This window comes from Taudactylus pleione, unplaced genomic scaffold (genome assembly GCF_031769625.1).
Source record: "Taudactylus pleione unplaced genomic scaffold, aTauple2 ptg000017l, whole genome shotgun sequence".
In the NCBI taxonomy this organism is placed as follows: domain Eukaryota; kingdom Metazoa; phylum Chordata; class Amphibia; order Anura; family Myobatrachidae; genus Taudactylus; species Taudactylus pleione.
In genome coordinates, this window is record NW_028284419.1 from 10,705,535 (window position 1) to 10,730,311 (window position 24,777).

The 24,777-nt window shown below is 41.5% G+C and overlaps 1 protein-coding gene and 1 long non-coding RNA gene across 4 annotated transcripts in view; one reads left to right on the forward strand and one right to left on the reverse strand.

The window, feature by feature from the left end:
• Positions 1–24,777, forward strand: part of LOC148540800 (uncharacterized) — a 176,137-nt gene that overhangs the window by 131,583 nt on the left and 19,777 nt on the right. The gene's annotated exons all lie outside the window — the stretch shown is intronic.
• The window catches only part of TNFSF4 (TNF superfamily member 4), a 109,890-nt gene continuing 98,649 nt past the window's right edge, over positions 13,537–24,777 (reverse strand). Inside the window, exons 2-3 of the mRNA XM_088481876.1 lie at positions 23,932–23,971; positions 13,537–13,862 (exon numbers count right to left, since the gene is read on the reverse strand). Of these exons, the coding sequence (XP_088338002.1) occupies positions 13,537–13,862; positions 23,932–23,971 (366 nt within the window). The remainder of the gene's footprint in view (positions 13,863–23,931; positions 23,972–24,777) is intronic.

Here is a 24,777-nt window from a genome sequence, read left to right on the forward strand (position 1 = left end):
GTACAGTATACATATGCATGCGCTCTGGTCCAGACGTTAGACATCAGCAAGAAACCCCTCATCCCTCAGCGTTCAGCAAGAAGACTAAAGACCCAGTGTTTGAGCACACATATTTATACCCCCCCAGAATAGACAGGACAATAGAGAAGTTTGTTGCTGATATCATTGGTTCCCAGGGGAGAAGCATCTGTTACAGAGCGTTTAACAGGCTGGTTCAAATAGACCCACCCAGCCTCTAACAACTGGGGGTCTCTTCCCTCCCACCACCATGCTGCATCCTAACAGTTGTTCATAAAATATACATTTTGTTGCTTGTAGTCTCTACGGTCCATAAGTTGAGAATGCATGATGCGTTCTCCACACCGATAGTACCGAAATTCTGTTGAAAGAGTATGCATCAGTACGAAACTAAACACGGCTTTCTTAGCATATATAAAACCTTAGTTATCAAATATCTTTATTTCACAGCATTTAAACTAACTGAACCAACTTAAATCTTATACTTTAAAGCTTATTAAACCTTATGTGTGAATATGTAATGTGTGAGTATGCAGGGTTTGATATAAAGACGTATTAATGTGTGTATGAGAAATGGTGCACTTAACACTTACTAAGTGAACATCTAGCAGTGTGACATGCTGAGCCTGATAGTTCCACATGCCCACTCTGTCAGCAGTCCTCCCCTTTCCCAAGCTAAAAAGAAAAACCCTTTATTCTCCCAGTCTCTTGTGTGAATGCAAATAGCCCAGCTACAAGAGACAGACCTAAGATAACACGCTAGTCTTTGAAGTCATGTCATTGCAGGAAGCCTGCTAATGTAAGGTGTGTATTCTAGCCGGACCACCTGGAGTGAGAGCAGACATTATTCCAGGAAGTTTATCTACACAAGCTAGTTGTCACTTGGCCATTTGCTCTATTCAGCTAATGCAATGCAATTTTGGCATACTGTAAAGCCATTTCTGAAATATATATCCTCTATAATACGTAAAGTAATGCAATAGGCTTTTGGTGAATCGCCGTAACCTATGGCGATGGTCACAGATGCATTCGCATGATGCTAATAGTATTATCGCCACATGTACTAAAGTGTGAGTTTATCTAAAATGGCGCTTAGGCGGCCATTTCGCAAAATGGCGTCTTGCGGCCAGTCGCAAGATGGTGTCGCTGCGATTCAATTTTAAACTGGTCTTGTCTCAGCCAATAATCCAGTTTCAACAACATATACATATGGTCAAAGATAGATAGACCTATAAAAAAGACACAATGTCGATCCCCTCGTTCAGACATTTTGGAGAGAGGCGTTTGTCGCGTGCTGCACTGTCTAATGTGAAATACCTTAATACCTACATGTGTGATAATGTTAAAGATGTGGATCATCTATGTGATACTAAACTTGCTTTGAATAAGTACATGAGATACTGAGCTTGTGAAGGAGATATTAGTGAGAGCGCGATTGGCACATTAGTAATGTCGTTCCCGGCATCAGATGTATAGCACAAGGGAGCTCACAGACTCCTACTTAATAGTAAGAAACACTATTACGTTTGGCACAAACAGTGTTGAATTCTGGCACCTGATGTTAATGTACAGTGAATGTTTAACCTCGGTATATCAGTGAGACACAGGCCATGCTGTCTCATTAACTTAATCACTGACAGTTTTATTGCCCTGTGAAACAGTGAGAAAGAGAAACAACACAGGCATAAAAATAACAATAGGAATGGCACATGAACTAAGGGAATACAAAATAATAGCAAAGATAAAATGCTGAAGAAATAGCCTAATGGAGCATACACACGGTCAGATTTGTCAGACTTGTCAGATTTGTCAGATGAACGATTGAACGATTGAACGATTTGAACGATTTGAACGATTTTTGACTGCATTAAAATGAATGGAATCGTCCAAGTCTGACTGCAAACACATCAGATGTCAGAAATCGTTATCTGACAAACGGGAACGCGCATCGTTGATCGTCCATCGTTCAGGTATGTCAGATATGTCAGATTTTCCTTCAGATATGAACGACTGAACGATTTTTAAGACTATAAAAACTTGCCTGTTATATGTGTTGAATGGAAATAGCAACAAATGTTTCCTTCTTTAAATTGGTTACAATTATAAATAGCATTGTACTTTTGTATGAATGACTTGTGATATAGACTTCGTACAAGAGCTAAGAGATCCCACTTTATGTGGATAATTATTTAGAAATTGATCTACCTAAATAGCATTTAGATCTGCTAGCCTAACTTATATGTAACGACAACTAATTGTTTTCCAATTAATAAATAACAGGAATAAACTGTCATTTTTGGCATAGACCTAATAATAAATTGCCGGTTTAAATATAATAACCTTGCAAGGTTAAACACATGTGTAAAAGAGGTAATATATATATAGAATTGATGACAGCACGCAAACTTGTTTTTAATATATTTTTAATTCTTGTCACATAATTAAAAAAAATTCTTTCTTGTCTATCACTCTGTACTTTTGTGTAATAAGATAAAATGTTATTGATATTTCGATTCAGAAGGCCCTATTTTAGGGCATACAGAGAAATGGGGTATAAAAGATTAAATTTGAGCAATTGTAAGAGGCAATATATAGCCTCTTTGTGTACTTACCAGCCAGAGTATTAAAAATAAAAACAAAATGTAATTCATTTTTTAAGGCACACCTAATAAAATGTATATATTTTATGTGTTTAAAGGGGTTTTGAGTGCACCCTCAATTAAATTGATTCCTTTTCTTTCTTTTTTGTTACAAGTATTCCTAATTTTGAATCAATGGTAGCACCTAATGACAATAAGCACCTATGGTTTAATTATACTTGAAATCCATATGGGTAGCTGAAAGATTGCCCCTACTTATATAACAGATGTATAGATAGCCTGGTGCGGGATCACTTTGACATTCTGTAATATTTTGGAGAGAGTGTTGAGGGTATATATTCAAAAGGATTCCCTTTTAGAGAGTTCTAATTCTCTACTTACACCTCTAGGAATGAGTTTTATATGTTCCAATATGGTAAGCGAAAGATCATTAATATACGACCTATGGTGTTCTGTAAAGTGCTTAGGTATGCTATGTGTCTTTATATTATGTTTAAATATTTTTCAAATGTTCTTGGATGCATATCTTAGTGCTCCAGGTAGTTTTTCCTACATACATTAGTGTCAGATTGCGGCCTAGGATCGTCCGTTACTCACCTTTGCGCCGGCTTTCCCTGGTCTTCTGTGAGTTCAGATGTCAGGTGCAGCGGAGGGCAACGCGCTGAGTATTCTACCCAGTGCCATGTGAACTGCCTGGGACTGCTCCGTGGCTGGTTTCTGCTGTTGCCATCATAGATGCGGCCATGACAGTTTGCATCACCTGACGATTCCATACCAATGGTAGTATGATGGTGGTCTGCTGACGCTGTCCACCAATGATATGCTACTGCAGGGGATAAAGTGGGCCACAGGAAGTTGCCTGAGCAATGTTGTCATTTTCCAGTGTCTGCAGATGCTACTTCATTCCAGGTCTGTCCTTGTGTTACTCTTGTGATTACCAGTGCTGACTCTTGTGCGTCGGTGAGTTCAGAGTATCTCTCCTGTGCTTGTAGCAATTACCAAAGCATTGTGCTCCAGCGTGTTCAGAATATCGCTCCTGTGCTTGCAGCAATTACCAAAGCATTGTGCTCCAGTGTGTTCAGAATATCTCTTCTGTGTTGCAGCAATTACCAAAGCATTGTGCTACAGTGTGTTCAGAATATCTCTCCTGTGTTGCAGCAATTACCAAAGCATTGTTACTACAGTGTATTCAGAATATGTCTCCTGTGTTGCAGAAATTACCAAATCATTGATACTACAATGTCCAGCCTCAGTTCTGCTGTCATTACAGTACCCAGTCTCAGTACCGCTGTCACCACAGCATCCAGTCTCAGTACTGCTGTCACCACAGCGTCCAGCCTCAGTACCGCTGTCACTACAGCATCCAGTCCTCAGTGCCATTGAGCTTCCTAGATCCTCCAGTGTATATATTGGAGCTATACAAGGGTATAGCATAATCCATGTAAGAAGTATCCTCTAGGCCATGGTAGCAAGGCTCTCTATTCCTGTGAGTACCAGTTACCTGACCAAAGGACTGCGACCAGCTGGGTGCAGCTAAAGCCATATCCCGCTTGGAGGGGTCACTGGAGAACCCTCCCAGCTGGTTAGACCCTGCACCTTTGGTCAGGTCTTGTCAACGACTGGTACTCGTGAATGAGGAGACCTTGTGTACAGGCCCCACGTCTCAGACTTCCTCTAACCCTGAACCTCAGCTTGCACCCCTTAGTAGGGGATTCCATAAAGCTGGTCATGACAGTTTGCTCGGGCCAAAAAATATGCAAGCCGCCAGGTTGGAGGATAAGGTGGGGGTTTTCGAGTTGCTCTCTCAAGTAGAGGCTCATGAAACATTTCTGTGGGTTGTGGGGCAACACCTGCAAGAGTTTTCGGGGATATTCAAAGAAAATTTTTTGGCTTCTTCTGTATCGTCTCCAACTGCTTTTCGAGTGCCACCAACGAAATTTCCTGTGCCTGGTTCTTCTGAGACTCTCTGTCCACTCTCCTCTATGGTAGTTGAAAGCTTTAAGTCTTCGAGTCTATCTTCCATGGGTTCCCTGTCTACATCGGCAACTGTTTCCAGTGAGCATAACCTCCTTATAAAGTTTTTCTCAGGTTTTGGAAAAACTCCAACGTTTCTTCACCAGAATATTCTAAATTATTTCTAAGTTCTCTGGTGCCACACCTTATGTATCTAACAATACCGTCAGGGGGGCTGAAGTAAAACATCGAAGCTTCCTGCGCCCCAAATGTCAGCGCCTTTGGGAACTACATCTATGCCTTTATTGCGGTTATGATGACCATTTTATTAGAGGCTGTGCTCTTTGTCCTTCAAGAGTGTGTTCCTTGAAGATGAAGCTTCCAGTTCTTCCCAGTCACCACTGGTGATCTCTACTCCTGCAGTTTCAAACAAAAAGGGAACTCTTTTCAAGCAAGAAGTTTATAACTGGGGCCCGGCTAAAAGATGCTTCTTTCCTCATCTAGGGAAGGTAGGAGGTCTTCAGTCAGTTATTCAGTAAACCAGACTTAAACTCTCTAGTTTCAAGTCCTGTACCCCAGGAAATATGGAATATTCTGAAATACAGAATTTTTGTAGCATGACAGATAGTGAAACCTTTGCTTTTTGATGGTTCAATGTACATAAACTTTGTTCATGGCTCAAACTTAATACAAATATTGTATAAATTACCTCCATGCTTTGTGTATAAGGTCTATATGAAACATAACTGAATTTTATGTATGTACACAAACTTTGTTTGAACCACACAATTACTGAAAAAATTGTATAAAATTACCTGCAGGCTGTGTGTATAAGGTGTATATAAAAAATAATGCATTCTGTGTGTATATTTGGGTCCCATTCCCAAGATATTTCATTATGGTATGCAAATATTCCAAAATACGCACATCTCTCATAATCTATCTCAAATAATTCTAGAAATAATATAGGTAAAGGCACAGTGAATTTCCCTTTTAAATAACTATTTATATCTTTATACACTGGTTTTATTTTAATATTTTGCTTTTCTTTTTTATGTATAATCCATACTCATTTTGGATTTTTTAATTTTAGTATCAATAAAAGTTATTTTTTAAGTAAAGCTGAGTACACATTAGACGATGGCAGATGGGATGGCATCGATGATCTGGTGTACGACCACCCTATATATCATTCCCCAGCTGCATCTAGAAGCATGTAGTCATCTGCAGGATCTTCAGATTGGCCTGCACTGCAGGCAGATATGAAGATACAACAAATGATGCACAGGAGCGTGCAATAGTGCATACACATTGGTTGATGTGGACAATATGTCATTATGATTCACCTCAAAATGACATATTGTCGAATATATTGTCTAGTGTGTTCTAGGCTGGAATATTTATGAAATTTATAGGTCACACAATTTTGTACATACTGTATTGTGCACAATACCTCCACTCTTGTTTTTGTTTTCAATTCTTGCTGTGTATATGGTAGCACTACTTTTCAATCCAATACCTACTCATTACAAGTATATAATAATCAGGAGAGTTCTACAGTATCTAAAGGGCCTCATACAAATTCCCCGGTAGAAAATGCAGATCGGTAGGCATAGATAATCACCATTCAGAGAATCTGTGAAATTCTTCATGTTAAAAATCCCTGATTTGCTGATGACTATCATACTTTGAATTTTATTGGCAAATCAGTGAAATCCAGCCCTCACCCCAGCATCTGAGGATCAGGGTATTGGTTCAATACATCACAGATGTATGGAGGCCTTTACTTGTATGGTGGCCTAAACTATCCCTCATACTGTATTTAGAGAAATGTTCAGAAGCTGGTTTCAGGAATCAGGTTTGAATGCAGGATCCAACAGGCAGGTTTCTCTGAAACGCAGAAGCTAGATGCAAAATTCCATAAGTCAGAAAGCATTTCACAATTCTGTCCTTGCAAATATGCAAATGCAGCAGGAGGCATATGACATCCCCTGCTCCTTTTGCGATCCCAGCACTGCGACCGAGGCCGCAGGCTGGGATCACCGTCGCGATGGTGGATGGCACTAGGCTGCCAGTAAGCTGAGTAAACCTCAGCTTACTCAGGCTGGCCGGCTTGCGAGGCCAGGAAACACCATCCGTCGACGCAGTCCCTGGCCTTGCCACTCCTGTAAATGGGGCGGATGCGCTGGCCCTACCCCTTAAGTGCCTTTGCCTGTCAATCAGACAGAGTCATCGAAGGGGCTGCATGTAATTACACAGGACCCATTCTGCACACTCTCAGAATGGTTCCTGTGCACACGAATATTCCTGATAATCGGGAATCTGTGTTCAGCCACAAAGAACAACCCAGCATGGTATCTCTGTAACGTATCACTGTTTAAAGTGAGATCATTAACACATAAGTTGCAGCTCGGAATAATAACTACTGAGGCTGGTAACCAATCTCCATAGCAGCCACTACTGGTAGAATTACAGACAGTAGGTCAATGTAGAACTAGAACTCCATAGTGGCCTCTAGTGGTTGAAATGTAGAAACAGTAAAACAAAGCATGTCTGTGACTAGAAGGATGGCTGTGTGATAATTCTATAACAACTTATTTGTATTGCTGGATGGCAAAATTGGAATGTGTTCTTCCCACACATACTTAAGAGAAGAGTGAAACAGAATAAACCTGTAATTTCAATTTAAAAAAAAAACCTGTCACAATTATTGGATAAGAATTTTACAATATACTTATGTTGTACTTGTATCTCTACAACACAGCCCATTTCATCTGTAATATAGTGCTTTGCTGTTCTTTTGTCACATATTTAATTAACATGATATTGCAATTGGTATTAAGTGGGTATGGGGAACTTTTATATCAGTTATTTTATTCAGCCAAGTATTCAACTGGTAATTAAGTGAGAGTAGACTAATGTGTTCTGAGTGAAATGCACATTCTATACACTCTACCTAGCACTATTCTCATCTCACAGTAATGTCCTTACATGTTGTGCTCCCAAGTAGTTTTGCAGTATTTGTCACAACTAATTTTCTCTAAAAGAATGTATTGTTTCAATTAAAAGAGAACCGGTACAACCATCCAGTAATTTTTGTTTGTCAGATTTCGACAATACTATTTATAACCTCCGTTTGGGACTAAACATATGTACCTACAGTATATGACTGTCTTAAACATAAAATACACCAAAAAAGGAGTGAAAATGCAACTGTTATTTGCTTGATTTTACAATGTAATAAATGCTTCTTGTATTCTATGGGATGAATTTACTAACCATCAGTTATGGTTGTAAACCAAAAACAACTGTTAATTGGCTGTCTAAAATATTATTATTTATCATCTGTCAGGTTTCAGCTTCAATTGAAACCTGACATTGGTGTACATAATTTTTTGCAGCTTTCAAGTCTGTTGGATTTTAATTTTTAGTTAATAACCATGTCAAATAAAAGTTAAAATATCTACAGCAAGCCCAACCAAACATAAGTACTGCTCATAAGGTTAAAAAGTTAACAAAGTGGTCCCCATCAAAATCAGTAACCAGCCCGGACAACTCATCCTGGGCTGGCATTGGAAAATAGGGGAAAAAATGGTGTGAGGTTCCCCCTATTTTTCAATAACCAGCACACAGAGTTGGGTCCCACTGCCATTATATTAACCATTCCCAAACTGGTCATAGGACACTGTCATATGAATTAAGGTCAAACTAGATGGGCTAAGTAGTTCTTATGTGCCACCAAATTCTATGTTTCTATGAATGAATGGAGAAGCGCTGACTGACTGAAATCAGACACTACCATGGCAACCAGAGCTGGCAGTTCTTCGGGAGAGGGGACCCCATTTTTTTGGGGGGGTCCCTCTTTCCTAGGAATTCCACCCTGTGCTGACCAGTTTGGAACTGGTTAATGTAATGGCAGGAGCACCCCATGCTGTGTGTCCCCCTGCTATGGCATTATCATCTCAATTGGTTCAGCCTGTGCTGTGTCAGGAACCAGGCTGTTGGATCACTTTGGAAGGTCCGGACAGTGGCACTCTGGCTGACCAAGACCTGGCTTACTGCTCTGCATGTCTGCCTTCCCCGCAGTTGTAAGCAGCATCCGCCACATGGAACTTTCTAGCACTGATGGGAAGGTTCGCTCAGCCCCATTGCTACCTGCTGGCCACGCTCCATTCACCTGATGTCTGTACGGCATGACACTGGTCCACTGTGTCCACGCTGGCTTCTCCAGACCATGGGCACAGCCCTCTTGGCTTGGTCACCTGATTCTGCATTGGCCAATCCTGCTCTGCTCTCAGGTCAGCTGTGAGTAATTGTCCAACCAGCAGCAGACACTGGGTATATAAACCCTTCCTGGACTCTCAGTCAGTGTCTGTGCAACGTCTCCTATAGTTCAATTTTTTGGCTCCTGTTTTATCTACGTTTGTAGAGAACTGTTGCTATCATATTACACTGAGCTCTGCTCAGTACTCTCAAGCTAGTACCTAAGCCATTGTTTACTGAGCACAGCTTAGCACTCTCAGGGGCGCCGAGAGGGGGGGGTGGGTACAGTTTACCCGGGCCCAGACTTCCAGAGGGGCCCGGCGGGGGCCCGGGTCTGGAGCCGCCCCCCCTCACTTCCTCCCTCCCTCTGCAGCAGCCCAGCACACTGCGTGTGCTGGGCTGCAGCGGGAGATTGCTTGCGGTTGCTAAGTAGCAGCCACAGCAATCTCCTATGCCTGAAGGGGGGAGCGATCACACTGATCGAGCCCCCCCACTGGCTTTGCGCCGGGCTGAGGGGCTCACAGCGCCCCCTCCTCTGCGCGCAGCACCGCGAAGGGGCCGTGGCCACGCCTTCTGAAATTAGGCCACGCCCCCTCTTTACCAAGGCCCGGCATGGCTCTCTACGCCCCTGAGCACTCTACTCAAGAACTTTTGTTACTAATTCACTGAATCCTTCTCCGTAGTTTGTTCTAAGGATTCTGACTATCAGTGACCACGGCTCAACCCAGTGTATCAGCATGAAGTCTTCAGTCATTACCAAGCCTCAAGAACTCCTTTCCTCGTCCTTCCGGATACAACTCTTAGTTTTGCTTATGCTCCTCTGTATGAAGTTCAGACATCCTATTACTAAAAATCTTCTATCAACTTATGATCAAATAAAGTTCTGTGCTTTTAATCATAGTGTTCCTAGTCCCTGCTTCACTACAGTCTGCCTTTGTCTACTCATCCGGTGTTCCAATTACCTAAACCTGGTGCCATCCTATGAGGAAGACATATCTTAGTCCTCCTCAGTTCCTGCTGCCAGTATCCCAGCCAGTAGAGCCTGTTTTATCACAGGAGGTCAATTTCCTTAGAGTTGTGACATGTGGTTATTGGAGAATAGTGAGAACCCCACACCATTTTTACCCTATTTTCTAATACCAGCCCAGGCTGAGAAGTCTGGGGCAAGTAACTGATTTGGGGGAGGACTCCAAGCATTTATTTTTAAATTTGAACACTTTGTTAACTTTTTAACCTAATGGAGTCTGAACAGGGATGTGGAGAATAGCCCTGGGCTTTCAGCCCAGTGCTTGTTGATTGGGAGAGAGGTCCACATTTTATTTTTAGTGTCCTGACTTGCTGAGGTTTTCGAGCCCTGGGCGGACCAGTCTAGGGCTGGTTTTACATTATGGCAAGGGGACCCCATGCTGTGTGTCTCCCTGCTATAGTGCAAGCCCCACAGTTGGTACAACCATCTCTAGTTATTGGAAAATTGAAGTGACCCCATGTCTGTTTTTCTCCTGATTTTCCAGTGCCAGGCCAGGCTGGGAGGTCCAGGCAAGGCTGAGAGGTCCAGACCAGGCTGAGAGGTCCAGGACTGGTAACTTTTTTTTTTTAGGAGGGGGGGGGCACACAATTTTTTTCATTTTAACCCTTTCCTCTCTTTTTAATCTAAGGAAGCCTGCACAGGTCATACTGATCTATGCAGTGCTTATCCCTAACTTACCTGCCACAGACATGACTATTATTTGGTACGATTGGCCATTGGGTTTTGGATGGTTTTTGGTCATTTTACAAACCGACCATTAGTAAATCTCTGGTTTCTATAGTCATCACAGTAAAAATTTTGATTATTGTTCCGATGTTTGAAAGTATTCTAAACTCGAGTTTTACAGTCGTTTGACTTTAGTAAATTTCTGAATGGCAAAACCAGCCCAAAACACAAAATTTACATTTAGTAAATTTACCCCTAAATCTTCATTAGCAATTCTCATCTTATTGGTTAAAAAGTGTAATGAGCTTCAGCATGTGCAGCTGTATTGTTTGGCCAATAAATTGCATAAAAAGGAGTAAATGAGAGTTGTACACCAATGCAGAAGATATAGAAGCTCAGTGAAAGAGAATATTTAGTATTTGACTGAATGTTCAATGAAAACAAAATTTGTTTATTTAAACATTTTAATTTTATTAATAAAGCAAATAAAAATATAAATTTTATGTCCAAACTTTGCTTAAATGAAAACTTTGAAAGTGTTTTTCACAGATTAATAGATACATTCATATCATTCATAATGAGAAAATTATTATTAAATATTTGGATAAAAATCACAATATAATTATTTTAGAGAGTTAAATAAATACATTCAGTTGTATATTATTAAAAAAAAGTATGCATGTCATCAAAAGTGTGACTAATTGAGTGCAGGGTTCATCAGTAAATTTAAATACAGTCAGTAAAAAAATTTCTTTTTTGTCAGTCAGTAAGAAAAAAGGGTTTAGAAAGGAAAAGTCTAGCACCTTTCTGATGCCTTTCATTTACATATATGATGAACTGCATCAAATTCTGTCTGAGAGGCTTCGTTTTTTAAACCCTGCCCACATTTGCACTTTCACTTTTCAAAAATAGTTTCAAGAGTTTGCAATCTTGTTTATTATAAATGAAACTCCATTAATTGATAAGTTATAAGAATAAAAGATGACAACAAATGTCATGTTGCAGATCTGCCACAACTATTTGTATTATTACTGTATTATGGTTACATTCATAAGTGAAAATAAATATTTAAATGACAAAAAGCCATATCTGTTCCACCCCAACCAATAACATAGAAAAACTATTGGATCAATACATAGCAATGTAGTCCATACAGTATACTGTAGTTAGAGATTAGATAAAATGACTTACGAGAAACACCATGCAAGTTGTTTATCTTAGTTTTGAGTGATGTCTGTAGTTGAACTTGCTGAATCATAAAATCACTGCCCACAGGTAAGTCCAAAATTGTACTATATCTTAGTGAATACTACCCAAAACAAAAGTGCATGTTTTGGGTGAAGTTCTTATTCAAGATTGAATGTTTTATGTTTTTAAGACTTTACCCTCTTTTATTATTTTTAGAAACACAGAACTTTCCTTGTGATGAATATTCTGGGTCTGATGAAGTTATCTAATTTTCTAATTTATAATGTCCTGTTTGACATAAAAGCAATCACCTCTTCAAGCTATGCAGATTAGCATTCTGCTCACAAAATATACCTGTAACATTCAAACTAAATTCAAAAAGCACATATTCCCCTAAGATGTATTTACTAAGTATGCACATTTACTATTGATAAAGGTTTTCCTTGACCAGTTATTTATGTTCCCTGAATTTGAATTCAAGATAATCTAATTAAAATATTTCATTTAATGTTATTAAACATTGCTCTGAATATATTTTTGTCTTCACTGGGAAAGAATACAGTTCGAGAGTTTTGAATAACAATTTGAGTACTGTATATGAACTTTGATATAGAGGTGCTTTTAACATGACAACCATTGCACATCAGGATGCACGTGTCACTACTGTTCATTTGGGTGACCCTGTTCTTTTTACTATCCAACTATCAGTCTGTGGCTACCTGCTTGTCTCAATTTCCTGCTCAGATCATGATACTGCCCTTGTTACTTACAATCATGTATATATACAGATCTAGCCGCCCTCATCGTTGCCGTGATGCGCGCGCACAACGTCATGCATGGCGGTATAGCGGAGCTCTCTATCCTTATCAGCATTTTGGTTTGCACAGAAATCTTCCTCTGGCAGCTTCAGCAAGTGGAGCATCAATCTGGCAGCAGTGGGACAGCTATGTCCCACCGCTGCCCCACTGCCGCTGCCACACTGATGGTATACTTGCTGAAGCTGCCATGTTGGGAATAACCTGTGAAAGGTTTCTGTGCAAACTGAAATGTTGATAAGTATGGTATGAGGGTTTGTTTAATAAGTGTTCCCTTCACAGTGCAATTGTGGGATATCTATTGTGTGTGTGTATATATATATATAAGGACATTCTGCAAGTGCATTATAAAATACAATAAAGTGCATAGACCCTAGCTACTGTACATACTTATAAATAATTAATAATTTAACAATACCATAATGTAAGCAAGTATACAACTTTGGTTACCAGCACTAATGGTGAATCGCTATGGGTCTATCTTTGCAATCATATTTTGTACTATAGAAAAATGTTGTAATTTTATGCTAACATATTCCTAACAACAAATATACTTAATTTCAATTTGTAGGGAACAGTAAAGTAATTATAAGGAAATACATTATTCATGAAAATCAGATGAACAGGTTGCTAACATGATTCACTGATATATTCTGGGTCCTGTGACTGAAGTGTACAGATACTGCCCATGAAATTTGTACTGGAAATATTATGAATGCCTACTGTACATCCCAGAAGGAACACAACAGTTAGGGGATTTATACTAATAACAATTTTAGGCCAATGTAATAGCACTTAGCGTTCTGTTTTTGAGCTAATTCTTCCATGACGCTTGTGTAGCTTTGTTAACTTCATGAATTCCTTCTTCTAATACACATTTAGAAGCCATACATAATTTCAGCATTGTATCCAGCCAGCCAACCACATTGATAAGGTCAGTCAATGATATTATTTAGTGGGAATTTTCTACATCTCCCATCTTCCTTGATGGGATACAAAAGTACGATTAGGCTGGATGCACAATTAAATAATAATCCTCAAATCTGAGATTGCTTGTAGTAGTCATGTAAACCTCTGAACCCACAAACAGGTTCCTAAGCAGTATCGCTTTGATGTTGGAATTCTTTACTTGTTCTATCCATGTGTTTATTCCTGTTCCAGGGTGCTTGCAGTGGAACATGATTTCTCCTATTTCATTGTAATTCACAGAACCTTGGAAGTAAATCCAGTAAAATCCTGTTTTATTGATAAATATTGAGCTATTTTGTACAGTCATAGTGCCAGATTTCTTCATCAGCATAATCTTTGTGCCATTCATGGATGCATTAGCTGCTGAAGAACAAAAATTATAATTACATTTCAATACCAGAAAAGATCTATAAAGAGCAAGAAGAAAGTTCTCTATTCAGAATACATATGAACAGACTGTGTTTGTAACTGACTGACCATTTTCTCCTCACCCTGCAACCATTCCCTGCACAGTCTTCCCACTACTCTGCATCTTTACTGCATTTTATTCACTCACTACAGGAAGAGGCACACAGCGACATACACAGGTATCACAGTTTAAATGAAGCTTAATAACAAATGTATTTGTTCCACGTAAAATAAATGATTTACAGTATAGTCGCAGACCCTCCAAATGATCCCTTCCATCAGGTACTAAATGCTCTGCTCCTGGGCTTCCCTCTTAATTTATGATGGCAGTCATCTGTGTTTAACTAACTAATTGATCAGAAAGGTTTTTCTTAACATTACCCTTAACATTAGGGGGGGAATCACGGGTTATTACCCCTGGCTGGCAGTTCATTTAGTGTGGTTAACCCAGCGCATCATCTCCCCTAGGTTGACTTTTCCTCGCAATATTCAGTAGCTGCGAGGAAAAACAAAAAGGCACCATCAGAGTGCTGGGAAACCCATTGATTTCGCAGTTTATGCAAAGTCAGTGGGTTTCTGCGCATTAACCCCTGATTTACTGTGTAAGGAAAATGCTATTTAATTGAATAGCATTTCCCTGGTGGTGCAGGTAATCACCCTCGCCCCTAGGAGTCTGTTTTATAAACTACTCATTAGATTAGGGTGATTGATTTGTACACCGTCTACTAGATTACTGTAAGTATCTGCTTTACACTCTAGCCACCAGATTGGAGGGTCTAACCTGTAGATTGATCTGTGGCAAATGTTGCCTGGTTGCTACCAGGGCTGTCTCTTCCATTGTGCTTGCTGGGCAGTTGCCCAAGGGCCTGAAGCTTCAAGGGGCCCGCCAACCTGCCCCCCTGCAGCCACGGCCAGTTGGTACATTTTTTATATTTTTAAAAGCACTGTAATCCATATCATATTATGATATGGTATTATTGCAGCAATAAGCCTCGTCATACTGAGATTTAGGCATGTTATAATTATAGGATTGCACAGTTATTTGATATTATTGCAGCAATAAGCCCCGGGGCAGTGTGAAGGTGCCCACACACATAGCGATATTTTAACTGATCTGGCCGATTCCGATGCATTGGAATGACAGATCATGTAAAATATGGCCAAATTGAGTGTAAATCGTGAGTCCCCCCTTACAATCACTATGCGATGCGCGTCCCCGCTGGTCGCACATCGCATCTTCAGATCTGCCGTGCAGTAGGGCAGATCTGACAATCTAGGACGCAATGCACTGTGAAAGTCTGATTGCAGGAGATATCGTATGAAGATTGGATGCTACATCTTGTGCAGATCGTGTGGAGATCGTGTGCTGAGCTGCTGGGGAGAGTTTCAAGGGAAATCGTACACAAATCGTACACATCGACTGATCGTGAGCACATCGCCATGTGTGTGGGCACCCTGAGAGACATGACTGCTCATACATGGCAGCCTATCTCCAGTGCTGCATCTGCTGTGGGATATTGATTTACTTGTGGGGATCTAAAGGTTTAATTTTATTGACCATTTAATTTTTTTCCCATGAATGGGTGGGTAGCGGCCCCAGTGCATTGCTTTGCCCAGGGCCCACACTGCTGTTAAGACAGCACTGGTTGCTACGGATTACTGCACATACTGTATGCAGTTATTAATTATTAACAGTATAGAAAATGTGGATAAGCGCCAATCAATAAGTAACTCAACGTGAATAAATAGATAACAAGATAACAACGTAAGGAAGACTTTACAAAGCCTATGCATTTGTGATACAGCCTTCTTTATCTTGTGCAATAAAATAAATAAACAGATAAACCGCAATGCCCCTAAATATGGGCTTCAGTTCATATCAATTAGAAAATAGTTCTGGTAAAATACTAAAATTATTAAAGTGCAGATGAGTGACATTGATCAGTAGCGACTTGCATGTTTGTAAATATAAGTGATATATGAAAGTGCAAGTAAAGTGCAAAGCATAAATATCAATAAGAAATCCACAATTTATTACAAATAATATATATATTAAAAAAACAAAAAACAATTAATCAAAGAAATCCACAATTTATTACAAATAATATATATATATTAAAAAAACAAACAACAATTAACCAACTCTAAAAGAAGTCACATGCAAACACATGGACATATAATTCAATAACAAAAACCAGAAAAAATAAATTATTTAAATAAAAAAAAAAAGATTAATGCTTATCTGAGTTTTAAAGAAAGAAACCAATAGTTTATGAGGAAAGGTACTGGAGCCCAGGCTGGACTGGCCTGCAGGGGTACAGGGGAAAACCCCGGTGGACCCCACTGCCTGAGGGCCTACCCCCTCCTCCAGGGGACAGGATCCAGATTGTGTATTTAAATTAGGGGTGTGCACCGGCCACTTTTCGTGTTTTGTGTTTTGGTTTTTGGATCTGGATCTTTCTTCGTGTTTTGGATCTGGATTGGTTTTGCCAAAACCACCCTTCCGTGTTTTGGGTTCTGGGTTTTGTGTTTTGGATCTGTATTTTTTTTTAAAAAAGCATAAACACAGCTAAAATCACAGAATTTGTGGGTTTTTCTGCTCCTATGCTATTATTAACCTCAATAACATTAATTTCCACTCATTTCCAGTCTATTCTGAACACCTCACACCTCACAATAGTGTTTTTATGTCCAAAAGGTTGCACCGAGGTAGCTGGATGACTATGCTAAGCGACACGAGTGGGCAGCACAAACACGTGGCCCATCTAGGAGTGACACTGCAGTGGCAGACAGGATGGCAGTTTGAAAAACTAGGCCCCAAACAGTACATAATGCAAAGAAAAAAAAGAGGTGCAAGATGGAATTGTCCTTGGGCCCTCCCACCCTTAAGTTGTATAAACAGGACATGCACACTTTAACAAACCAATCATTTCAGCGCCAGGGTCTGCCAAACGACTGTGGCTGAAATGATTGGTTCGTTTGGGCCCCCACAAAACAAGCTGGCAATTAATCTGTCCCTGCACAAACTGGCTCTACGGAGGCAAGGTGTCATCCTCATCCTCCTCATCCACCAATTCCTCACCCTCTTCAGTGTTGTGTACATCCTCATCCTCACAGAGTATTAATTCGTCCCCACTGGAATCCACCACCACAGGTCCCTCTGTACGTTCTGGAGGCTGGTCTCCCTGGAACAGTTGATAATTCATTTTTATGAACATCATCTTCTCCACATTTTGTGGAAGCAACCTCCTACGCCTTTCGCTGACAAGGTTCCCGGCTGCACTAAACACTCTTTCGGAGTACACACTGGAGGGGGCGCAACTCAGGTAAAATAGAGCCAGTTTGTACAGGGGCCTCAAAATTGCCTCTTTTTCCTGCCAGTACAGGTACGGACTGTCTGACATGCCTACTTGGATGCTGTCAGCGATGTAATCCTTTAACAGACAGACGCACGCTTGTCGCTGCTGCTTTGAGGATGCAGGTGCAGCTACAGCCCAAACAATTCACAAAGAGAAAAAAAAGAAGAATTTTTACATTTTTTGTGGAGTGCACTTTGAGGGTTACACGACCCTTTAACAGACAGACGCACGCTTGTCACTGCTGCTTTGAGGATGCAGGTGCAGCTACAGCCCAAACAATTCACAAAGAGAAAAAAAAGAGGAATTTTTTATTTTTTGTGGAGCGCACTTTGAGGGTTACACCACCCTTTAACAGACAGACGCACGCTTGTCGCTGCTGCTTTGAGGATGCAGGTGTGGCTACAGCCCACACAATTCACAAAGACCGAAAAAAAAAAGAAGAAATTTTTATTTTTTGTGGAACGCACTTTGAGGGTTACACCACCCTTTAACATACAGACGCACGCTTGTCGCTGCTGCTTTGAGGATGCAGGTGTGGCTACAGCCCACACAATTCACAAAGACAGAAAAAAAAGATTAAATTTTTATTTTTTATGGAGCGCACTTTGAGGGTTACACCACCCTTTAACAGACAGACGCACGCTTGTCGCTGCTGCTTTGAGGATGCAGGTGTGGCTACAGCCCACACAATTCACAAAGAAAAAAAAATGAATTTTTTAATTTTGTTTGGAGTGCACTTTGGGGGTTACAGCACCCTTTAACGGTCAAGCCAGCTGGCCCTTTACGTATGACACAGGCGCACTCTTGGCGCTGCTCCTTTGTTGATAACCGTGCGGCCACAGTGCACACAATTCACAAACACAGAAAATAATTTTTTATTTTGTTTGGAGTGCACTTTGTGGGTTACAGCACCCTTTAACGGTCAAGCCAGCTGGCCCTTTACTTATGACACAGGCGCACGCTTGGCGCTACTTTGTTGATGCACGTGCGGCTACTGTGCACACAATTCACAAACACAGAAAAAATATATATTTTTTTTGCACTTGGGGGGAGCACCCCTGATGGACAGAGCACCCCCTGGACAACACTACAGCACCCCTTTAGGACTGGGACACTGCACAGGACTTTGGATTGGACACAGCCCCTATCGACAACTGACTGCACAACACAGCCCAGCCAGCCCCTATGGACTTTGGAGGAGTGGACACAGCCCCTATGGACAACAGCAGCACAGCACAACACAGCCAGCCCCTATGGACTTTGGAGGAGTGGACACAGCCCCTATGGACAACAGCAGCACAGCACAACACAGCCAGCCCCTATGGACTTTGGAGGAGTGGACACAGCCCCTATGGACAACAGCAGCACAGCACAACACAGCCAGCCCCTATGGACTTTGGAGGAGTGGACACAGCCCCTATGGACAACAGCAGTACAGCGCAGCACAGCACAGCACAGCACAACACTATACTACACTACACAGCCCAGCCAGCCCTAACTCCCACCCTCCCTCTTCACTGTCCACAGCCGAGTGAGAAAATGGCGCCGAGGCGGGTTCCTTATATAGAATCCAAAACCCGCGAGACCCGGAAGGCGGGATGATGACGTTTTGCCTCAATTTCAGATCCGAGTCAGGTGGGAAAAGTCGATCCTGACTCGGATCGGGGGGGCTCGGGGGGGGTTCGGATTTCAGAAACCCGAACCCGCTCACCCCTAATTTAAATTGTACATTGTTACTCTATTGTGCTTAATTATTATTCACATTTTATATTATACTGTGTTCCCAGAACTTTTGGTGTATTCACTACAGTCATACTTGCCTACTCTCCCGGGAGTCGCGGGAGGCTTCCATTTTTCAGGTAACCACCCGCACCCCTGAAAGAGTAAGCAGATCTTCCACATCCCGCCCACTTCCTAGTCAAGTGGACAGGATGGGCACATTTTCTGAGAAATTTGCGGGTCCGTGGGAAGGGACAGGGCTAATAGGCGCAAATAACGTCATTTAGCCCCGTCCACTCCTCACGGACCTGCAAATAGCGGGCTTTTCCTGCAAAGGGGGTGGGATCTAGTGATGTCTATAGTCTAGCCCCGCACCCCGAAAGTTAGAGCTGCAGCTCCTCTATGGCTGCTCTTGGAAAAGAATCTTTAAAAGTCGGTAAGTATGACTTCATTGCATTGCTATTATCAGTTTGGTACAATATCATTCATGAATCATCAATATTTACTATATATATTTATGAAGTGGCTCCGACCATGCACTCTCTAATAGTTAACCATGAATCTGTGGTGGCTGGCCACACCCCTAAAGCATAGGTCCCTACCACTGCATTTCCCCAGTGGGCTCTTCTTCCGATACTGACTGAGCTCCTGTATCTTGCCACATGAACTATTGGTTTCTTTCTTAAAACTCAGATAAGCATTAATGTTTAAAATATATATATATATATTAATATATATATATATATATATTATTTTTTTCCAGTCTTTGCCATTGAATCATTGAATTATATGTCCATGTATAAATCAAATTAAATTGTATACTGCGCTCAGCTCTGTTTGTCCTGATGATTCGATATGTGTCAAACTAGAATGTTCTAATATGGTATATAATAGTGGAAGGTGATGTTTATTATATGACAGGTTGATATTACAATACAGTACTGTAGTATTATGATATATAATAGGCTAGCGCTGGTGGATCATGGGGGGTAGTGGGGAGAAGGAAAACGGTGGTAAATGTGATATTAATTCTGATCATTTTAGTAAGAAACATATGTCTTTTAAACAACTGAGATACTCACTTGCAGCATCCTAAGGCAGTGTGAGTATTTAGATGCACCATCCGGGCAACCATCGAAACTTGCACCATCGAAACTTGCACCAGCCCTCTGGCAAGAGCAATTGCGCAGCCTCAGTATGATCTCATATATCAGTGGTTCTTCATCTCCTGCTTTCAGCAACATGCCCACGACACGCCCCCTTCAGCTTCGACACCTCACATTACCTCATGTTACCTCCCAGGAATACCAACTATAATTCTCAGACCATACAGTCAATTCTGTGCTGCATCTCTGTGCGCAGGCAGTTGGGGTGAATGCGTGGTGTGAAAAGGTCCTGATTAAGGAGGGGCAGAGGGGGAAAGTACCCCATGGTGCCCCCCACTATGAGAGGGCCCCCCTCCAGGCACTTCAGACCTGATCCGCGACACTGCACCGGCAGCAGTCATACTGACAGCACCGGAGAGCAGTGCTGTTATAACAAATTTTCCACCCTCACCTGTGTAGTAACACATTTTCCACTCTCACCTCTGTAGCAACACATTCCCCCTCCCTCACCTCTGTAGTAACACATTCCTTCCCTTACACCTGTACTAACACATTACCCTCTCTCTCCTGTGACCTAAGAGCTATGGAGGAATATGAAAACATATTTTACCCCATTGTAGTGCTGTCTGCCTCATAAGCCATGTCAGGATCTATGACTAGTGGTGGCTCCAGAGGTGGCCCTGCAGCACAGTCCAATATTCAAATAGGGGAGCCACACCAACTGCCATTGATGTTTGGTAGCAGTTGGGGGGACAGTTGGTATGCCTACCCTATTTGAATATTAAACTGTGCTGCAGCCACAATGAGCTAGTCAGTCAGGACTTCGCACAGGGGAGGAAACATTTCACCCCTTTTCACCCCTTTGGGAGTCAAATTTAGAAAAAAACATGCTTAGTGGGGGCTTATGTCATGGAGGGCATATACTGTACTCACCGAATTTCATATATCTAGGACCAGGGCTTTGGGTAGGACAAAACCTACTGAATTTCTGCCACACAAACTTACAAAAGCCTTAATGGACATGTTCCTTGCACAATACAGATATGGTATGCCATCACACCCTGTGGTTAACTGCAGATTCAACACTCTCACAGAGTGAGATTGCTGTCCCTCACAAAATGATGGAGCTGCCAATTCACAGAATTGTGTCCTCGTTGGAATACACACATGCAGTCTATGCAACTGAGGTCTGAGCAGAAGATAGAGCAGCGCAGATGGGATAAGATTGGTGTGGATGGGGGGAGAAGACAGAGCAGTGTGCATGGGGGAGACAGAAAGGCAGGGAGAGGGGGGAAGATTAAGCAGCACAGATGGGGGGAGCCAAAGTGATGCAGGTGAAGACAGTGGTGTGGATGGGGGGGACAAAGTGATGCAGATGGATGGAAAACAGTGGTGCAGATGGGGGAAGACAGCAGCATGGATGGGGGGGAGACAGTGGCACGGTGTGGGTGAACAGAGCAATGTGGATGGGGGTACAGAGGAGAATGGACGCAGGAAGACAAAGCAGCACAGATGGATAAAGACAGATTGGTATGGATGAGGAAATACAGACTAGCACAATGGAATAACACACATCATAGTAGTAAAAATATTGTATTTTGCTGTGGTCCCGTAAGTCTCCCCACATGTTGGTACTTGGAGATCCACAAGTACCAGCATACGGGGCATTATGGGTCTGCTGGTACCTGTAGTTCCACAGTAAAATAAATATTTAAAAAACCACAGAACACACAAACCGTGACAGTAAAACATACATGCACACACATGCACACTCACAATCACTATCACACATGCTCACCTTTGTATCCCTGTAGTCCATCACGTCATGCAGGCTCGGATCAGGGAGATCCATGCTGGCATCATCTGTGTGTTATAAAAATAAACACAGATGCACAGATGGATCAGTGAGATCCATTTGTGCTGCTGTATTTAAAAAAATGAAAGCGTGTAAAAAAAAAACAGCATGCCCCTCTAAAAGAACAACCAGCGCTGGCATTTGGAGCCCCAGTACTGGTTCTGCGCCATACAGGGGACAAACTACGTAGGGGTACCCAGTATTAAGCACTACCAGCACCGGGCTATTCAGAACAAGTCATGGTTGCCAAAATACAGGGGACAAATGACGTAGGGGTCCCCTGTATTTAACGAAACCAGCACTGGGCTCTAAGCTGGTCCTGATTCTGGAAATACAGGGGGGAAAAAATGTGTTTGTCCCCTGTATTTAGCGCAACCAGTATTGGGGCTCCAAAGCCCTGTGCTAGCTGTTCTTTTGGTGGGGGGGCCTTACCGATTTTTATTTTTTTTCATCTCAGCAGCAAAGATGGATCTCACTGATCCCATCCGTGCATTTGTGTCTATTTTTATAACACACAGATGCAGGCATCACGGATCTCCCTGATCTGAGCCTGCATCTGTCTGCTGTTGTCCACACCGCCACCTGGTCCCGCCGCTAACCCGAGCACCTAAGCCGGGTCCCCTGCTGCTGCTTAGGCCCTCTACCCTCTAGGGTCCCGACCACAGCTAACTCCCGCTTCCTTCCCCCGAGTTCCACCGCCGCTACTGCCCGCAAAGGGTATCAATCTTGGTGCACCCAGGTAAAGGGGCATTTGTGAGGTAGTAGTTTAAAAATGTAACTTTCTCAATTACCTGAACCTCAAAAGCACCTACCCTGGAACAAGAGCTACCTAATAAAATAAACCCCAAGTCTTAATTCATCCTGTACCCTGATTTATGCCTTCCAAAAAATTCCCCATAGAGAACAGCAGAAAAGTGCTCCTAGTTAAGTGTCTCATAAACAACTGACAGTTGGAACTTTAGATTACTCCCAAATTCTAATTTTCCTATTTTTTCCCCTGAAATTTGGCATGCAGCACTGAGCCACAGTTTTACCCGGCCATGCCAAATTTAATTTTGGTACCTCCAATAGCTTTTGAAGTGCAGAACCTTAAACGCCACCTTAAACACCATGCCCCTCCCTTGGGAGTTCTCTATCTCCGTTTTTTTTTTATTCAACCTTAATATAAGGGCACGACCGTGCCCTTGTAATATAATATAATCTATATATATATATACAGAGAGAGAGAGAGAGAGAGAGAGAGAGCGCAAATGGTGCGGCACTCACAGCATATATAATAACTGACAAAAGGCGGATTTGATAGATCAACGTTTCAGTTAATGTTTGGATATATATATAAATCCATAAAATATTGCACACATTACATCAGGAAGAAGGGTGCCCTGTCACAAGCAAAGTATCACAGAAAAAACTCCTTAATTATCTCCTGAGAAACAGTAAAAGAGGACCAGCACACCATCCATATACAAAAATTCAATACATTTATTTAAATGGTAAAAATGCTATCTGGCTGCATTTAGTAAAATTTTATACTTAGCAGAATTTTATAGCAAAAAAGTTCAGGCATGATGATGGCTTCCAGGGCCTGCCAGCTACTTACTGCATATTTATAAAGGACAGCGTCCAGGCTTCCAGTTCCATGCACTCCCTAACACCTAACTAGCTTGGCAAGTGGTAAGACTACCCTAACAACTGCCAGTCAGTGTCACTGGGAAGCTGAGCCCTGGTGAATTTAAAAAAAGAAAAAATCAGACCAATAAAAGATTGTTTATTGGCACAATGAGTGGTGATAGAAAATATTTCTTCTTGGACTGATTGCATAGATATGCCCCTTAACCTGTTCTACAGACACCTATGGTTTCCCTAAATATCAAATATTGTACTAAGGTGGAAAAAAACCCTTAGTGTTAAAGAAGAAATGAATGCAAATAAGTTATTTTATTGATTTATAATAGAGAGAAAAGGTTTACCATTGTGATACTTACAAGGTGGACATTCTGCTCTGACATATTCTTTTTCTACATGCTGTAACGTATTAAAGAGAAAAAGACAAGTTATATAATGTTCATTCTACTACTAAACGTCATTTCAGTATCTGACAGGTAAATATTCCTAATCTGTTGCTAGATAAACAATAACAGCCCACACGAGAGGAAACAAGACTCATTTCAATAGTCTAGATCTTATACAGTACAAAGCATACAGCATTATGTAGAAAGCGATGTACAGTATATGAACTCTGCTCAGCAATGATACTTTAACCTTTATTTCTTATCTGTGGGTAAATAAGAAAAAATAAAACTTTTTTAGGGGATTCTTTTGAAAAAACAAATGCTGTGATCGTGAAGAATGAAACTGATTATTAAGAGCTGTTGTTTTATTTTTTAAGGTGTTTTATTTTCTGTACATGGTGCAAAGCAAAAATGTAACCAATTCTATATCTGTTTCATTGTCTACCATGAGATCTAGTAAAGCTAACTGATTTTTAGTTTGCATGCAGGGCTGTAACTACCAGTTGGTCAGGACAGCACATACCAGAAGTGCTAGATCACAGGTTCTCAAACTCGGTCCTCAGGACCCCAAACGGTGCATGTTTTCCAGGTCTCCACACTGAATCAAGTGAAATAATTAGCTCCACCTGTGGACCTTTTAAAATGTGTCAGTGAGTAATGACTACAGCTGCGCACCTGCTGGGTGACCTTCAAAACGTGACCTGTGTGGGGTCCTGAGGACCGAGTTTGAGAACCACTGTGCTAGATGAAGGGGGCCCGTCTGGCTCAGCCTCCCAAAAATTTTAACCCCTGGGGTCCCACAGCTACCTGAAGCTGGGA